Source organism: Littorina saxatilis, linkage group LG9 (assembly GCF_037325665.1).
Source record: "Littorina saxatilis isolate snail1 linkage group LG9, US_GU_Lsax_2.0, whole genome shotgun sequence".
NCBI lineage: Eukaryota > Metazoa > Mollusca > Gastropoda > Littorinimorpha > Littorinidae > Littorina > Littorina saxatilis.
Genome location: NC_090253.1, coordinates 16,174,658 through 16,190,365, shown reverse-complemented (window position 1 = coordinate 16,190,365; position 15,708 = coordinate 16,174,658). Strand labels below are relative to the sequence as shown.

The following is a 15,708-nucleotide window of genomic DNA, read 5'->3' as shown; positions in this document are numbered from 1 at the left end:
CTTCTCTTATTTCATGCAATATTTGCTGTACAGTGGCTTTAAAGGTCCGCAAAGCGTTAACTTAACAGATTATCAGCAAAGAACAACATGACAGATACCAAAAGAGAAACAATGATACATTGTGCATATCATTGTTCTGTGTTGACGGATTTATTTTCATTTCATTTTTCATTTCATTACTTTATTGTCCCATCGCTGGGAAATTCGGGTCGCTTCCTCCCAGTGGAAAGCTAGCAGCAACGGAGTCGCGCTACCCAGGTGTCTGCGTGTTTAGGTGTATTCAGCCACCTGCACTTATGGCAGAATGACCATGACCAAGGTCTTTTACGTGCCATTGTGATGACACGGGGGTGGGACATGGCTTCCGTCTCTGGGTCTGCACATAAAGTTGACCCGTGTCCGTCCCGGCCCGAATTCGAACCTGCGACCTTCCGATCACAAGTCCAGTGCTCTACCAACTGAGCTACCAACGTGTAGGCTAAGCGGTTTAAGTCGAGTCCAGCAAAATATCCACCTGATTTGAGGCAAGGACTGATTATTCGAGTTTTAGCGTGCTCTTAGGACCAACTTACCTGTATACACTAGGACTGTGACATTTGTTGTCGATGATACATAGCTGAGGATAGGGTATGATCACAGGAGCCTGAACCAAAGCGCCGGTAGATCGAAGTATCCTACTCATTTATCCTTACTGAAGCATTACTATACAGTATACTAGAGACTTGCACACTAAGTTGTATCATGTTATTTTGAAGTATAGGAGGCTTTGTACAGTGATTCGTGAAGGCCGCTTCACTGGTCCATATTAGGCGCCCAGGCTCCTAATATGGACCATTTGTGATTTTTTCTGTATTTAGTTTTTGCTGAATGTCTATAAAAGCTATTTCACTCTAATTAGGCCTAACGGTTAATTTAAGAGAGAAGGACTACCAAACAAAAAATGAAACTTCTTCGAAAGAAAACAGGCTAGTTATCAGTATGAAACAAAAAGTGGTCCATATTAGGAGCCCTTCCCCTACTACAGTAAAGATATAAAGGAGTAGGACGCTTCGGTCGACCGGCGTTTTGATTCAAGCTCCTGTGGTCTGATACTATTGACTCGTACAAGCTTAAATTAGATTTGTTTTCCCCGACTCGCCGGCATTCTATGGGATGTTCTCGCCAAAGTTTCAAGATGTACGATGATGATGAATAGATGAGAGGTGGCTATACATAGGTGCTTGCCGCGTTCAAATTTCGAGGCACCGAGATTTTCGCTGTGGGTTTATATGTATCTGTTTTATGTGCGTGTGTGTAGGCCTATGTGCTTTATTTCAGTATTATTTCTCGTTTTGAGATAATAAAATTATTGTATTGTGTTGCATTGTATTGTATGGTATTGTATTGTTTGTTCGAAGAGAACGTGCAAAATAAATCCCTCGCCGAACCCATACCGATATCGACGTACTGCATGATTACAAGCAAGCGCCTGTGGCCGCAAACTGAGTAGGATAAAATGACAAGACGACTACCCAAGACTTGCAAAATTCCGCACCCGGTGTAACACGAAATTTTTACTCCACGAAAAATTTACTCCGGAGTAAATATTTCGTACGAAATTCTTACTCCGAGTACACTTTTCGTACGAGAAAAGAACTCCCCAAGGCACGAAAAAATTACTCCCTCCACGAATTTTTTACTCCCCATTTTTTTTTTACTTCCAGTAAAAATCTCGTAGGCAAAAATGGGATGCAGGCGAAGGGATAATGCCAATAAGTGATCTCGCGCACACGAATGTCGCGCTACCCTCCTTCCACCCCTTCCACCACCAAGACTAACAGGGGACAAGGGAGTACAAATTTCGTACACCTGGCATGGGAAGTTAAATTGCTCGTGTTGGGGTGAAGTAATTTATTCGTTATTTATTCGTCAGGGGAGTAACATTTTTGTACGAAATGTTTACTCGGAACTCACCTGTCTTGGGGAGTAATTTTCTCGTGCAATGGGGGAGTGCTTTTTTCGTAAAGGGAGTAACTTTTTCATACGAAATGTTTACTCCGGAGTAAAAATCTCGTGGGAGTAATTTTCTCGTGTTACACCGGTAAAGTGTGACAACTAGGTCATAGAAAACCTCGCGTTTGTTGTAGGGAGATAAACTCCATAGAAACGAAGCATGCGGTAGGCGAATTTTTACTGACCACTATAACTGCACCCATGTTTAAACAGTGCATCGGACACCTAATTAAAGAGTTTAAGAGGTGACCATGCAGTTCACAATCAAATACAGTAATTGTAATGGATCTGTTTACGATTGTCATGTACTGTACATAATTATAATATATTTATAAACAGTTAGTTTTTATTTTCGTATTCAAGCATTCAGCACTCAGCAGGCTAACTAGTGAAACTCCCTACTACAAACATTCTCAATATTGAGAATACGGCGGGATTTCCCTTACCGTCCGAGTCTAACACAGAGCCCCCGACAAAGATGTCAAAGCTTGAAAGTGAGGGGCCACGGTGAGGGGCAAGTGGAGGGTTGGAAGGGGGTGGGGGGGCGTTGGTTTGTAGTTTCTACATATTAAGCTACGAGTGTACGCTTTTCTCTATTCCCCTATGGTGATTGAACGTTGCGGGGAAAAGTTGCACCCAATAATTAAGAAATTACTGTGTCAAAAGTCGTCAACACGGAAGAACGTAAACTTTCGATTGGTGCAGCGTATCCGCAGGAGAACAATTCAACTGATAAGAGAAGTTTTAGCCTCCACGCGGATATGGGTATAAATGTACTATAGAATAAGTCTGTTTAGTGTGGCTAGGGTTTCTGTTGTTGTTGTTGTTGTTGTTTTCAACATGGCCGATTGTCTCAGTCACCGTAGTCATGTGAGTCATTCACTCCAAAGGGGGCCACACTGATGAATAAACGGCGCAGGAGTGGCCCTGTGAAGTGGTAAAAATCGTGCCTTCTATTATAGTTCAGAAATGTCAGCTAACTCTGAGACGAGCTCACATTCCGTAGCAGCTGAATATCTGAACTACACTGCACAATTGCGAGACATTTGTCAGCCAAGTTAAAGTTAAAACAGTAGTGAAATTCTTACCTTCTTTTTCACACGGGTCGTCGGGCAGGGTCAAGATGTTGTCTTCCACCAGATCGAAGTCTGTGTTGCTATATTTTCTGTTTCGTGTTGTTCAAATCCACTGTTGGGGAAGACTCACTCGGCTGTCATCTGTATTTTCTTTCCAGCTGTTCGCTTATAAATAAGCTGTGGCGCAAATCGGGGTCAACTTGCGGTACGCATATACCCTTATTCGCTAAGAGTACACCATGTCCTTAAAAGTCAGCGCGCTACCGATTGGCTAGAGCAACCAAGATTGTATTAGCTATGCCCTTATTAGTCATCGCAGATTACACTGATTGATGTAAGGGGCACTAAAGTGCATGGTGTTGGGTACACGTTTGTGACTCTTCCGTATAGCCACATGTACTTACATGTCGTCGTAATCATACATTGACTGAGTTCAAAATGACAGGCTACTTGTTATGGGTACAGGACCAAGTATACCCTTAGGAGTATACTCGTAAACAAACCTCGAATCAGATATCATTGACCATACAAGGTTGCTTCGCTGTGGCCGGTGAAATAAGCGATACGAATTTCATCAGCACTGATTTAGGAGTTGTTATGCGTACGGCTAGCCTACTCAGAAACGATAGAGGACTGTGTTTACATCAGTTATTGACGAGCCGCAGGAGCGGCGAGTCATATGGTCTCGGCTCGAAAGCTGTCTGTGGAGGCTGCGTGCTATAATTAGCTGACCTGCTGCGCGAGCAGTCACTGCAGAGTTTTGAGATAACTTTGTAACACGTTTTATTTTATGTTCCTCAAGAATGAAACTTTGGGCAACGTGCCACGTAAAACTACACGCAACAAGGATTCAGTAGGTACCAAACATGCCTTGGTCAGAAGTAGAATGTAAATGAATCTTTATAAAGAAGTAGGCTACTTCAAACGACAGCCACAGCCACGGTTGGGTTCACGGCATCAAACCGATGCGACTCTCCGTCATATCATACACGTAATCAATCAAATAGATGACTAATAAACATGTAAACTACATGTTTACGTCTATGGTCGGACATAAGAAAGGAGAGCTTCCCCCGGGCCTGTGCATGTGTCGTTCGTTGTGCGTGTGTAAATGTACACAACAAACTGACGACAAAACTGAGACAGACCTCTTTCGCTTCAGTCTTGCAGAATTTAAAGACGAATACAGGTAGAGCGTGCATTATACTAACTGTTTGGTAAAAGTATCAAACGTTTCTTTTTATAAATAAGTGGCAGGCTTACAGGAATACAAAGAGGCGCAAGTTGAAAGTAATGGATATATCTCTGGAAGATGCCATCAGTCCAAGTTGTCAAATGAAATCAAAGATGACAGAAACAGAAGTTTTCCATACAAATGTTGGTGTTTCAAAGGAAGTTTGCATTCTTTCAGATAATGATATAGACGAGGTGGCTGTTTGTTATGAAGTTTCAACAAGCCAACATTCAAATGATTTTACTTCATCTACAGATTTTCTAAATTCAGCACTTCATAACTGTCATTATGAACTTGGAATCAGAGAGAGACCGTCTTTCCATTGTCATTCATGCCATAGATTTTTGTTTCAGAATCAATGTTTCACATGGCGTTCACTAGAGAGCATGCGAAGTTTCCGACAGTCTTTAGGATTTGTAAAAAAGGCCGTGTTTTGCTGTACATGCAAAAACTACCTGTCAAAAGGGAAAGTGCCTAACAGATTGCAACAACATTCCTATTTTAAGCTCAGCCACACGCCGACATGGAAGTTCAATGGTACTTTCAAACTTTTTCTTCTCTTCGTCGTATTTGATTTCTTTCTATTTCATAAGTCGAGTGCATATGATTTCGGCTCGTGTTCATCGTGAGATGGACTTAGTTTCTTGTAAATGACTCAGTTTGAATGTCAATATTACTGAATGATCGATGATATTTAAAATACGTTTGATGTTCGGTAATACTTACAATACGCCTGGAGAGCTAAAACTGGCAAACAGACTCTACACGCATCGTCATACTATAGTACCATACTCACACACACACACACACACACACACACACACACACACACACACACACACACACGTGCGCGGCGTGCGTACAGAAACACACACATAACCACACACTAGTTCACACTCACTCCCTTACAAACACAGACACGCAGACACAGACATACACACAAACCCAAAACCACGCACAAACATATACTGTAACACACACACACACACACACACACACAGAGACACACATACACTCACACACCCAAGACCGCCACGCACACATATATATACTGTAACACACACACAAATACACACATATACTGTCACAATCATACTGACACACACATACACACACACACACACTGACACACACTGACACACACACACACACACACACACACACACACACACACATACACACACTGACACACACACACACACACACACACACACTGACACACACACACACACACACACACACAATCATGTACGCACACACGAAACACATGGCACACGCGTCCGCTCTCGTTCAAAACATTAGTCTGAAACGTCATTTGCTTGAAAGAAAATGTCGAAGAGAAATGTTTTTTCAATGCTTCAAAAATAGATGTGTATCACTTTCTAATATATAAACTTAATATAAAACATAAACTTACAAGGTATTCATAGAATTCATGTGTGATCAATAAAATTGAAATATAAATTGCACAACCACATTATCAGTCCCAAAAAGTGTGACCATCTAAAGATAATTTTTTGTGTTGTGTTTGTTTGTTTTGTGTTGTTTTCTATTGTTTTTGTGCGTGTGCTATTTATTTGATTATTTGTTTTTATTTTCTAATTTGAGAGTACAGCACAACACAAACATCACAGAGATGGGATGCCCTCTCTCTCTCTCTCTCTCTCTCTCTCTCTCTCTCTCTCTCTCTCTCTCTCTCTCTCTCTCTCTCTCTCTCTCTCTCGCGCATGCGCGCGCTCGACATTTTCTCTTATTTGACCCCAGCCCCCCCCCCCCCCCCCCAACATTTTCTTCTTGCCTTGTTCCATCGTAAGTGTGAATGTGTGTGTAGTGACTTACGTCCGCGCGCTAGTGGCATGTACATGCGTGTGTGTCGGCGCGTGCATACGTGCGTGCGTGCGTGCGTACTTATGAGATCTACTTTATTGTAAAACGTTTCAGACAAAAAGGCTCCTCATCAGTCACTCCATCTTGAATATCACAATGTCGACGTTAGCCGCTTGATTGACTGGTCTAACTCTGGAGTCATTCCTCGAATGTTCAGCCGCAGGCGCGTTTTCTTGCAACCTAGAAAGGGGGAGAAAAGACAATGTAGTCAAACGCACATCATTACTGAGAAATTAAACGAACGTACGTTATATGTTAGGTTTTGAACCACTGACGCAAGAATAGAACAAGCGATCTTGTTAATGTGAAACAGGCTGTTGGAGGAGCAAAACATGATATTTTTATAGGCCAGACACTAGATTTATGACTTTAGGCAGAAGTATGCCACCATACCTTTCCAGTCTGGTTCACTTTTGGCAAAACAAGACCGCCTCTATGTTTTAATAAGGGTAGCCTATTTATGGGGCGTTTTGCACCATAGCTTGATAAGAAGCACCCCTGTTGCGTTGAATGGTCTCCGTGATACGGTTGGGCTAGACCATAACGTTGCAATAGTTCTCACTTTTGATAAAACTAGGCCTCCGCAACTGTTTACTGCCTACCTTTATCAGAAACAGACCTGTTGCGGTGAATCGTCTCCATGCTACGACTGGTCAGCCATAACGTTGCAATAATTCTCACTTTTGACAAAACTGGGCTTCCACAACGATTTCTTGCCTACCTTTCTCAGAAGCCGTTCTGTTCTTTTGAATGGTCTCCAGGATACGGAGAAAGGTTGCGGCCTGCACGACAAAGTTGACGTTGATGTCCGCCAGGTGGAGGCAGCGTCTGACCAGAGTGACCAGTGCAGTGTCCGCGGACACCTCCATCTCTGGCCGCAGCTGTATTTGCACCTTGTCTGGGTAGCAGAAGAGGTGGTGCGTTAGTTACTGTAGGTGGTTGAATTCATTGGTTTGCTTGTGTGTGAGTGTTAGTGTGTGTGTGTTTGAGGGGGGTGGGCGCGGGAGGTGGGTTGGTTTGGTATGGTTGGGGTCGGCGAATGGTTGGGTTGCGTTGGTTGGGGTGAGCGGATGGGTGTTTTGTATGGTTGGATAACTGGGGTGTGTGGGTGGTTTGGTAAGGCGGCATAGGTTTGGTTTGGTAGTGTAGCATGGCTGGCTGATTGCTTGGTTGGGGTGGGTAGATGGTGGGTGGTTTGGTAGTGTTAGATGATTAGGAGGAGGATGTTTCCGGCTGATTTGGGGGAGGGGTCTGGTGGAGGTAGCTCCATTGGTGGGTAGGTGCGTCGGTTGGATGTTAGGAGTGGGCAGGTGGGTGGCTCGGTATAGTTGGATGCTTTGGGTAAGAAGTTTACAAAGTTGCTTGATTGGGGTGGGCGGTTGGATGAATTAATATTGATGGATGGGTGGTTGGACAGTTTAATAGTTAGGTACAGTTTGTCTTTTGCTCAATTGGTTGGGAGGTGTTCATTTGCTTGTTAGCACAGTCTCTTTGCTACATCGGGTTCGGTCCGATCATTTATACACTCTTTCGTCTCGGCTTGCATTGTTTTGACTTCAACTATCAGCTACTTTATTCGTCAATTAGGTTATTCATTTTTTGTTTCGTTGGTTCGTTTGTTTGTTCGTTCGTCCGTTTGGTCGGTCAGTCGGACATTTCGTTAGTTCTTTTCGTCGAACCTGAAGGGCGTGTAGCATATCGTGTTATAAACAGACTTGTCTGAAACAAAAGATACATACACAGACAGATACAAACAGATTGGGTTTTGCTCACTGAGTGTTTGATAGTAGACCCCAGACAGATACAAACAGATTGGGTTTTGCTCACTGAGTGTTTGATAGTAGACCCCAGACAGAAACAAACAGATTGGGTTTTGCTCACTGAGTGTTTGATAGTAGACCCCAGACAGATACAAACAGATTGGGTTTTGCTCACTGAGTGTTTGATAGTAGACCCCAGACAGATACAAACAGATTGGGTTTTGCTCACTGAGTGTTTGATAGTAGACCCCAGACAGAAACAAACAGATTGGGTTTTGCTCACTGAGTGTTTGATAGTAGACCCCAGACAGATACAAACAGATTGGGTTTTGCTCACTGAGTGTTTGATAGTAGACCCCAGACAGATACAAACAGATTGGGTTTTGCTCACTGAGTGTTTGATAGTAGACCCCAGACAGAAACAAACAGATTGGGTTTTGCTCACTGAGTGTTTGATAGTAGACCCCAGACAGATACAAACAGATTGGGTTTGCTCACTGAGTGTTTGATAGTAGACCCCAGACAGAAACAAACAGATTGGGTTTTGCTCACTGAGTGTTTGATAGTAGACCCCAGACAGAAACAAACAGATTGGGTTATGCTCACTGAGTGTTTGATAGTAGACCCCAGACAGATACAAACAGATTGGGTTTTGCTCAGTGAGTGTTTGATAGTAGACCCCAGACAGATACAAACAGATTGGGTTTTGCTCAGTGAGTGTTTGATAGTAGACCCCAGACAGATACAAACAGATTGGGTTTTGCTCACTGAGTGTTTGATAGTAGACCCCAGACAGATACAAACAGATTGGGTTTTGCTCACTGAGTGTTTGATAGTAGACCCCAGACAGATACAAACAGATTGGGTTTTGCTCACTGAGTGTTTGATAGTAGACCCCAGACAGATACAAACAGATTGGGTTTTGCTCACTGAGTGTTTGATAGTAGACCCCAGACAGAAACAAACAGATTGGGTTTTGCTCACTGAGTGTTTGATAGTAGACCCCAGACAGAAACAAACAGATTGGGTTTTGCTCACTGAGTGTTTGATAGTAGACCCCAGACAGATACAAACAGATTGGGTTTTGCTCACTGAGTGTTTGATAGTAGACCCCAGACAGATACAAACAGATTGGGTTTTGCTCACTGAGTGTTTGATAGTAGACCCCAGACAGAAACAAACAGATTGGGTTTTGCTCACTGAGTGTTTGATAGTAGACCCCAGACAGATACAAACAGATTGGGTTTTGCTCACTGAGTGTTTGATAGTAGACCCCAGACAGATACAAACAGATTGGGTTTTGCTCACTGAGTGTTTGATAGTAGACCCCAGACAGATACAAACAGATTGCGTTTTGCTCACTGAGTGTTTGATAGTAGACCCCAGACAGAAACAAACAGATTGGGTTTTGCTCACTGAGTGTTTGATAGTAGACCCCAGACAGATACAAACAGATTGGGTTTTGCTCACTGAGTGTTTGATAGTAGACCCCAGACAGATACAAACAGATTGGGTTTTGCTCACTGAGTGTTTGATAGTAGACCCCAGACAGATACAAACAGATTGGGTTTTGCTCACTGAGTGTTTGATAGTAGACCCCAGACAGAAACAAACAGATTGGGTTTTGCTCACTGAGTGTTTGATAGTAGACCCCAGACAGATACAAACAGATTGGGTTTTGCTCACTGAGTGTTTGATAGTAGACCCCAGACAGATACAAAATTAACCCGTCGATGCTTCTCAGCAGTTCAGGGTTAGACAGGTCTTCCACACCAAGGTACGTCAACCGTAACTGCAACAAACAGGATACGAATATTTTACAGGGTTTAACCTGGGAGAAAAAGGCAATGGGACATTTTGTCCCCCTCAACCAAATTCCGATGGGACATAGTCGAAGGCAAGAAGCGCCAAAGAGGCCTGTACGCGTTTTTCAACAATGATGTAACTGAAACGGTGCAATATGGTGCCATCCAAAATTAGCCGCTATATCGTGTTATCCATGTATATGTGTGTGTGCGTGTGCATGTTTGTGTTTGTGTGTGTGTGTGTGTGTGTGTGTGTGTGTGTGTGTGTGTGTGTGTGTGTGTGTGTGTGTGTGTGTGTGTGTGTATGTGTGTGTGTGTGTGTAATCCGATGTAAAGTGTTCATTTGGTGGCGTGGTGGTACGTAATCTCAGTGCGTCAAAGGGCGCCAATGGCGCAGGGCGCACTAGTAAATGAAACCCTGGAATAACATCAAGCAGATATTATAGTAAATAAACTCACTGTAAACTCAGATACAGGGTTACAATGGAAACATACATGAAGTTTCCAAGAAATTATAGATTTTTATTTTTCAACTCGCTTGTCGATGAAGGCTGCCGACTTGCTATTGATGTTTAAATGCCTTACAAGCCTCTACACATATTAGGGACAGTATCTTGTCATACGCTAAAGGTAGGCTACACTGTTTATCGTAGGCAATGAACTTGAAACTCGTTCGCAAGAAGTTCATGAGCAAAATTCTTCTTTAGGTGTGCGCACTTTTGCGTTGCCCAACAACATTGACTTTTTTTTTCACGGCTTGGTTTAAACACAATTTTATTCAAAATACATGACATGAAACAATTGACAAAAATGCAGCTAGGACACGAACTCAAGCAGATGCTTATTTGACGTGCCTTTGATGCACAATATTCCTGAAATGGTGAAGATCTAACAGAAATGAGTGAATGCGAAGTGGTAGACATTATACTACAATGTCTCGTGCGACTTCAGACAAAAATCCATTCATTATAACAGCACCTTGCGTTACTGAGTTTACGGTGAGGGCCGTATACAATATCAATGATTTAACAAGCCAAAACGTAATGGAACCTACATAGTACAATCCTAAATTCATCCATTAATTGATTGATTCATTTATTGATATTTTTACACAAAGATACACATTTTTAGCTGACGTCTAGTCTCACAATCTCTCCCTGTTAAAACCACAGCATAGAAATCATTGGATAAAGAAATACAGTTCAGCGTAATAAAGACAATCAAACGGCCAAAGAGAAAATCATTACCTCATGCAGTGGCATTCCTCTGACAAGAACGCTGGCGTATTTGCTAAATCCACACAATCCGTGGATTCGAACCATAACTGCTAGGCCTTGGCATCGCTGAGCCACCTCTCGCCAGCAGTACGAACCTATGGCATGAACACCCACAGATTCATCTGCGTAGAAATCAATTTCCAGTCGGCGTAGGGTTTTTGCCGATGCTTTGGACATTGTTTGAAGGATGGTCTCATTCAGGCTTCTCTGAAGACAACCCACAGAGAGAAAAGCAGACACAGAGTCAGACAGGCCATAAGACAAACGCGCAAACTCACAGGTGTGTAGATATTAAGCACACACACACACACACACACACACACACACACACACACACACACACACACACACACACACACACACACACACACACTAACGCGCGCACGAATGCCTGTGCAACTCTGTTATTACGTGAACAAACAGAGTAAAGGCATACAAAAGCAACCACACAAAAATGTCCGGATACAAGAAGGCAAAAAGCAGGAATTAGGTTCTGGTTAACAGGGGACATACTGTCGTCTGCCATTGTATTTCATAAAATAACGTAGGAGAATGAAGGGGACGTAAAAAAACAGTATCTCCACTACTTATCATCTATGTACTTAAATTTTTATACCGAAATCGCCATTTGACCATTAAAATGCAGAGTCTATTATCTACAAATATCAACAATACACTCCCTTTCGATTAGGAAAGACGAAGCCAGTGTAGCCGTTTGAAAATTCATTGTAGTATTCCAGCGTAGTACTCATAGTAGGATATCCTTATTTGGAAAATGCCAAGCGCAAAACTCCTCTCAAATCCCGTGCATTTCGTGCGTTTAAAAAAAAGCGTGGACAGCGCTCCAGTGTCAAACTGTTGCTGCACTTGTTTGGGCGTGGCTATAAGCATAGTGACATGAACTTAATTGGTCAGTATTTTTAGGCAAAGCACATGTTCTCAGCAAACAGAAAACAAAATGTTGGAAGCGTGAGTCACGCTACCCAAAAATAAAAAAAATTTTACATATATTTTTTTTTCTATAACTTTTTTCCCCATGGTTCATTCATCATTTGACATAACTTTGTATCGAAATCTAACCATAAGATTATTGAAAAAAAAGCGAAAATGTAGACGACCACCTTTAATGTCGTTATCTACCATTTCAGATATGTGCACATTTGCAAGGTGATTTTGTGCTGATACAATGGCGCCCTGACAGACAATGTTCGGATATAACTTTGATCGGGTTTGTATGTGTTGTGAAAGAGAGACTACTCTAGGTTTTATCGAGTCCAACTTTCCCGAGTGACAATATAGGCCAGTCAATAGCGATGGGGGTGTCCGAAACACGTGGTGGACAAGGAGCATGTCCGAGTCGGCAAGGCTTGAACGCTAAAAACAAGAGTATTCACTTTTCAAAATCCATTCAAACCCAACAGGTTTTGTTCGGAGTTCGTCTATTCGTAAGAAAAACTAAACTGAAACACAAATACACAATTTCCTCGAATGTAACCGAAAAGTAAGAGTATTCATGAGCAAAATCCATACAAATCCGGAGTTCGTGTATTCCTACAAAAAGATAATTTTATACAGAAACACAAATACACAATTTCCTCGAAAGCCTTTGGGGGGGGAGGGGGGGGGAGGGGGGGGGGGTTGGGCTGCAAAAATCACCCACTATACAAAACCTACCAAATCCATGCGTACACAGGCCAAGGTGACGAACTGGTCCATGACCTTCTGGTAGCGAGTGAAGCTGACGGCCCTGGTCCCTGGCGAGAAGAACTGGCGCAGGTCCAGGGTGGACAGGTACTGCTTGGGGTGGAGCCGGGTACCGTAGCTCAGCGAGTCCAGCAGACGACTCCCCTCGTCACGGTCCATCAGGCAGTAGGACAGGTCCGCGGACCTCAGGCATGACTGCTTCTTCAGCAGGTTGCACAGAGATCGGACCACCTGCAAGTATGGACCCCTTCCATCTGTTAAGCCTGGTAATTAAGGGGCAAAGTTGACTTAACGGAGTATACTTCACTACGTTTTGCACTGAATTTCGGTCAAAAGAAATAATTACATCAATTTTAACGTATTTATAAGTAATAATAGACACATGAGTGCATGTATGTGGTTTTGAATATGAATGTGAAGGTGCGGGTATGCATGTGTGTTGCTTTGGATATGACATTGTGTGTGCAGATGAATTCTATGTGTTTATATGTTTTGAGAGTATTGTAATATCTGTGTATAGGGAGCCAAAGAAATTGTGTTTGCTTGTCTTACATTCGGATAAAAACAAGTTGTATTGAATTGAAATAAACTGTCTACTACAAACCTTGCCGCGATTGTGCGAGAAGAAGTGCCAACCCGAGAGAAAGTCTGCGCTGATGATGGTGATGGAGAGAAGCCTGACCCCGTGGCACTTGTTGAGCCTGTTAACGAAGGTCTCGAAGGCCTTGGCGATGACGGTGGCCGTGTTGATGTTGGGTCGACACAGCTCGATGGTGGCGTGTCTAACGTGCCAGCCTAACTGTGTCAGGAACTGACAGTACCGGTCTTGTCTCTCCAGGGCTTCGTAGCCTCTGTCACATTATTGAAGAGGTTGTTGACTTTGGTGTGGAAGGAAGGTTTAGGGGGATGGTTATGATTGTCTTGGTCGTTATTAAAGTTGTAGTACTTGCAGCAGCAGCTGTTATAGTAGTGGTAGTAGTGGTAGTAGTAATAGTAGTAGTAGTAACAGTAGTAATAGTAGTAACAGTAGTAGTAGTAGTAACAGTAGTAGTAGTAACAGTAGTAGTAGTAGTTGTTGTAGTAGTAGTAGTAGTAGTAGTAGTAGTAACAGTAGTAGTATAGTGGTGGTAGTAGTAGTGGTAGTAGTAGTAGTAGTAACAGTAGTAGTAGTAGTAGTAGTAGTAGTAGTAGTAGTAGTAGTAGTAGTAGTAGTAGTAGTAACAGTAGTAGTAGTAGTAGTAGTAGTAGTAGTAGTAGTAGTAGTAGTAGTAGTAGTAGTAGTAGTAACAGTAGTAGTAGTAGTAGTAGTAGTAGTAGTAGTAGTAGTAGTAGTAGTAGTAGTAACAGTAGTAGTATAGTAGTGGTAGTAGTAGTAGTAACAGTAGTAGTAGTAGTAGTATAAGGAGAAGTTGTTGTGGTGGTAATGGTCGTTGTTGTTTTTGTTTTGTTCTCGTTCTTTTTCTTGTCACTGGTGTTGCCATCAACGTAATTGTCGTTGCTGTTTCTATTTTGTTTTCAATTTTGCACCAGCAATAAGCATTAAACGCTCGCTCATATTTCATCACTATTGCAAAGCCAGATGTTTTGTTTTTGCCGTTCTCTTTTTGTAGTTGATGCTGTCATTGACCCCCCCCCCACCACCCCTTCTCTCTCTCTCTCTTTCTTCCCCCCCCCCCCCCCCCACCACACACACACCATGCATTGCTACTTTTCATCATCATTTCAACCCGTAGCTCTTTATTACACCAAAGTGGAGGTCGGAGAAGCACACACACACGCACACACACACACACACACACACACACACACATACACACACACATACCAACGCCCCCGCCCCACACCCACACCCACCTGAAGACAAAATGCCTCCTCCTCCAGAGAGAGGGGTTACGGAAGACACGCCTCCAGGCAGTGCAGGTGACAGAGGCGTTGCACCGATCCACATCATCCAAACACGCCAAAACCTTCACCAGCACCACCTGATGGCGCATTTCAAAGCACAACAATGGTGAATGCTCGTGTGATCGAGAAATAAAAAGACACCAAAAATACTGTACTCACAATTAAATCACCATATTCGACGTTTCGACCCCAGGGTCTTGCTCAGATTAAAATTGCCATTTAAAAGTTCTTGTAAAGGCCTTCCTGAACTGAGCCCGAAGTTGGCATTGCGAAGTCTTCATACCGAAAATTCAGTGTCAAAGCTGCGTGCAGCGAGCTTCGTAAAGAAGACTACGCGAGGTCTTTTGACCAAATATTTAGTTCCAAAGCTTTGTGCAAAGAGCTTCGTAAAGAAGACTTGGCGAGGTCTTTTTTCTTTCCTTAGGCCTAAAAAAAAATAGGTGTGGTTACGGTAACCCGACCTACCCTAATTTTTGGGGCCGACCCTATAACTTTTTATTACATTTGTCAAAAAAATACAACAAAAAAACCAAGTGAACGAGTGCAGAAAACGCAATGAAAGCGAAAGCGCCCGAGTCGCACACTTATTTCCCTGTCAAGTAGGTTTAATTTGTACACAGAAAAAAAAGTAAAAAAAAAAAAAGTGATTGCCTACCTTCCTACCTATTTTTTTTTGGCTATGTTACCGTAACCACACCTATTATTTTTTTTTTAGCCTTACCAAAAATTCAGTGTCAAAGCCTCGTGCAGCGAGCTTGGTAAAGTAGACCTCGCGAAGTCCACTTTGCTCAATCAAACCAGGCTTGACGAACGCCAACGTCTAAATACAGCCAAACAAAAGTATAACGACCACCCAAGGGACCGACTAAAAGTTTTCGTTATAAACCGGCTTTCGCTGTGGAAAGGTGAATTAAATCTAAATAGAATAAAAACTTGTCTGGAATCCTTGAGATGGTCGTTGTGCGCAGGAGGTCGCTTTCAAGAGGTGGGCGCAAGGGCAGGTTCGAATGTACAACAAATTTACTAAACATCTGTATCGCAGGGTATGGCTTGGGCGTCGGTCATCGG

General features: G+C 42.8%; 2 protein-coding genes across 2 annotated transcripts in view; both read right to left on the bottom strand.

Moving 5' to 3' along the window:
* The window catches only part of LOC138975415 (cytochrome P450 3A4-like), a 29,915-nt gene extending 26,674 nt beyond the window's left edge, over nucleotides 1-3,241 (bottom strand). Inside the window, exon 1 of the mRNA XM_070348092.1 lies at nucleotides 3,081-3,241. The gene's annotated coding sequence lies outside the window, so the exon portion shown is untranslated. The remainder of the gene's footprint in view (nucleotides 1-3,080) is intronic.
* A 2,375-nt stretch (nucleotides 3,242-5,616) lies between these two features.
* The window catches only part of LOC138977382 (F-box only protein 39-like), an 11,896-nt gene continuing 1,804 nt past the window's right edge, over nucleotides 5,617-15,708 (bottom strand). The window contains exons 3-9 of the mRNA XM_070350277.1: nucleotides 14,590-14,717; nucleotides 13,340-13,586; nucleotides 12,706-12,966; nucleotides 11,002-11,238; nucleotides 9,636-9,741; nucleotides 6,911-7,087; nucleotides 5,617-6,369 (exon numbers count right to left, since the gene is read on the bottom strand). Of these exons, the coding sequence (XP_070206378.1) occupies nucleotides 6,281-6,369; nucleotides 6,911-7,087; nucleotides 9,636-9,741; nucleotides 11,002-11,238; nucleotides 12,706-12,966; nucleotides 13,340-13,586; nucleotides 14,590-14,717 (1,245 nt within the window). The 3' untranslated portion in view covers nucleotides 5,617-6,280. The remainder of the gene's footprint in view (nucleotides 6,370-6,910; nucleotides 7,088-9,635; nucleotides 9,742-11,001; nucleotides 11,239-12,705; nucleotides 12,967-13,339; nucleotides 13,587-14,589; nucleotides 14,718-15,708) is intronic.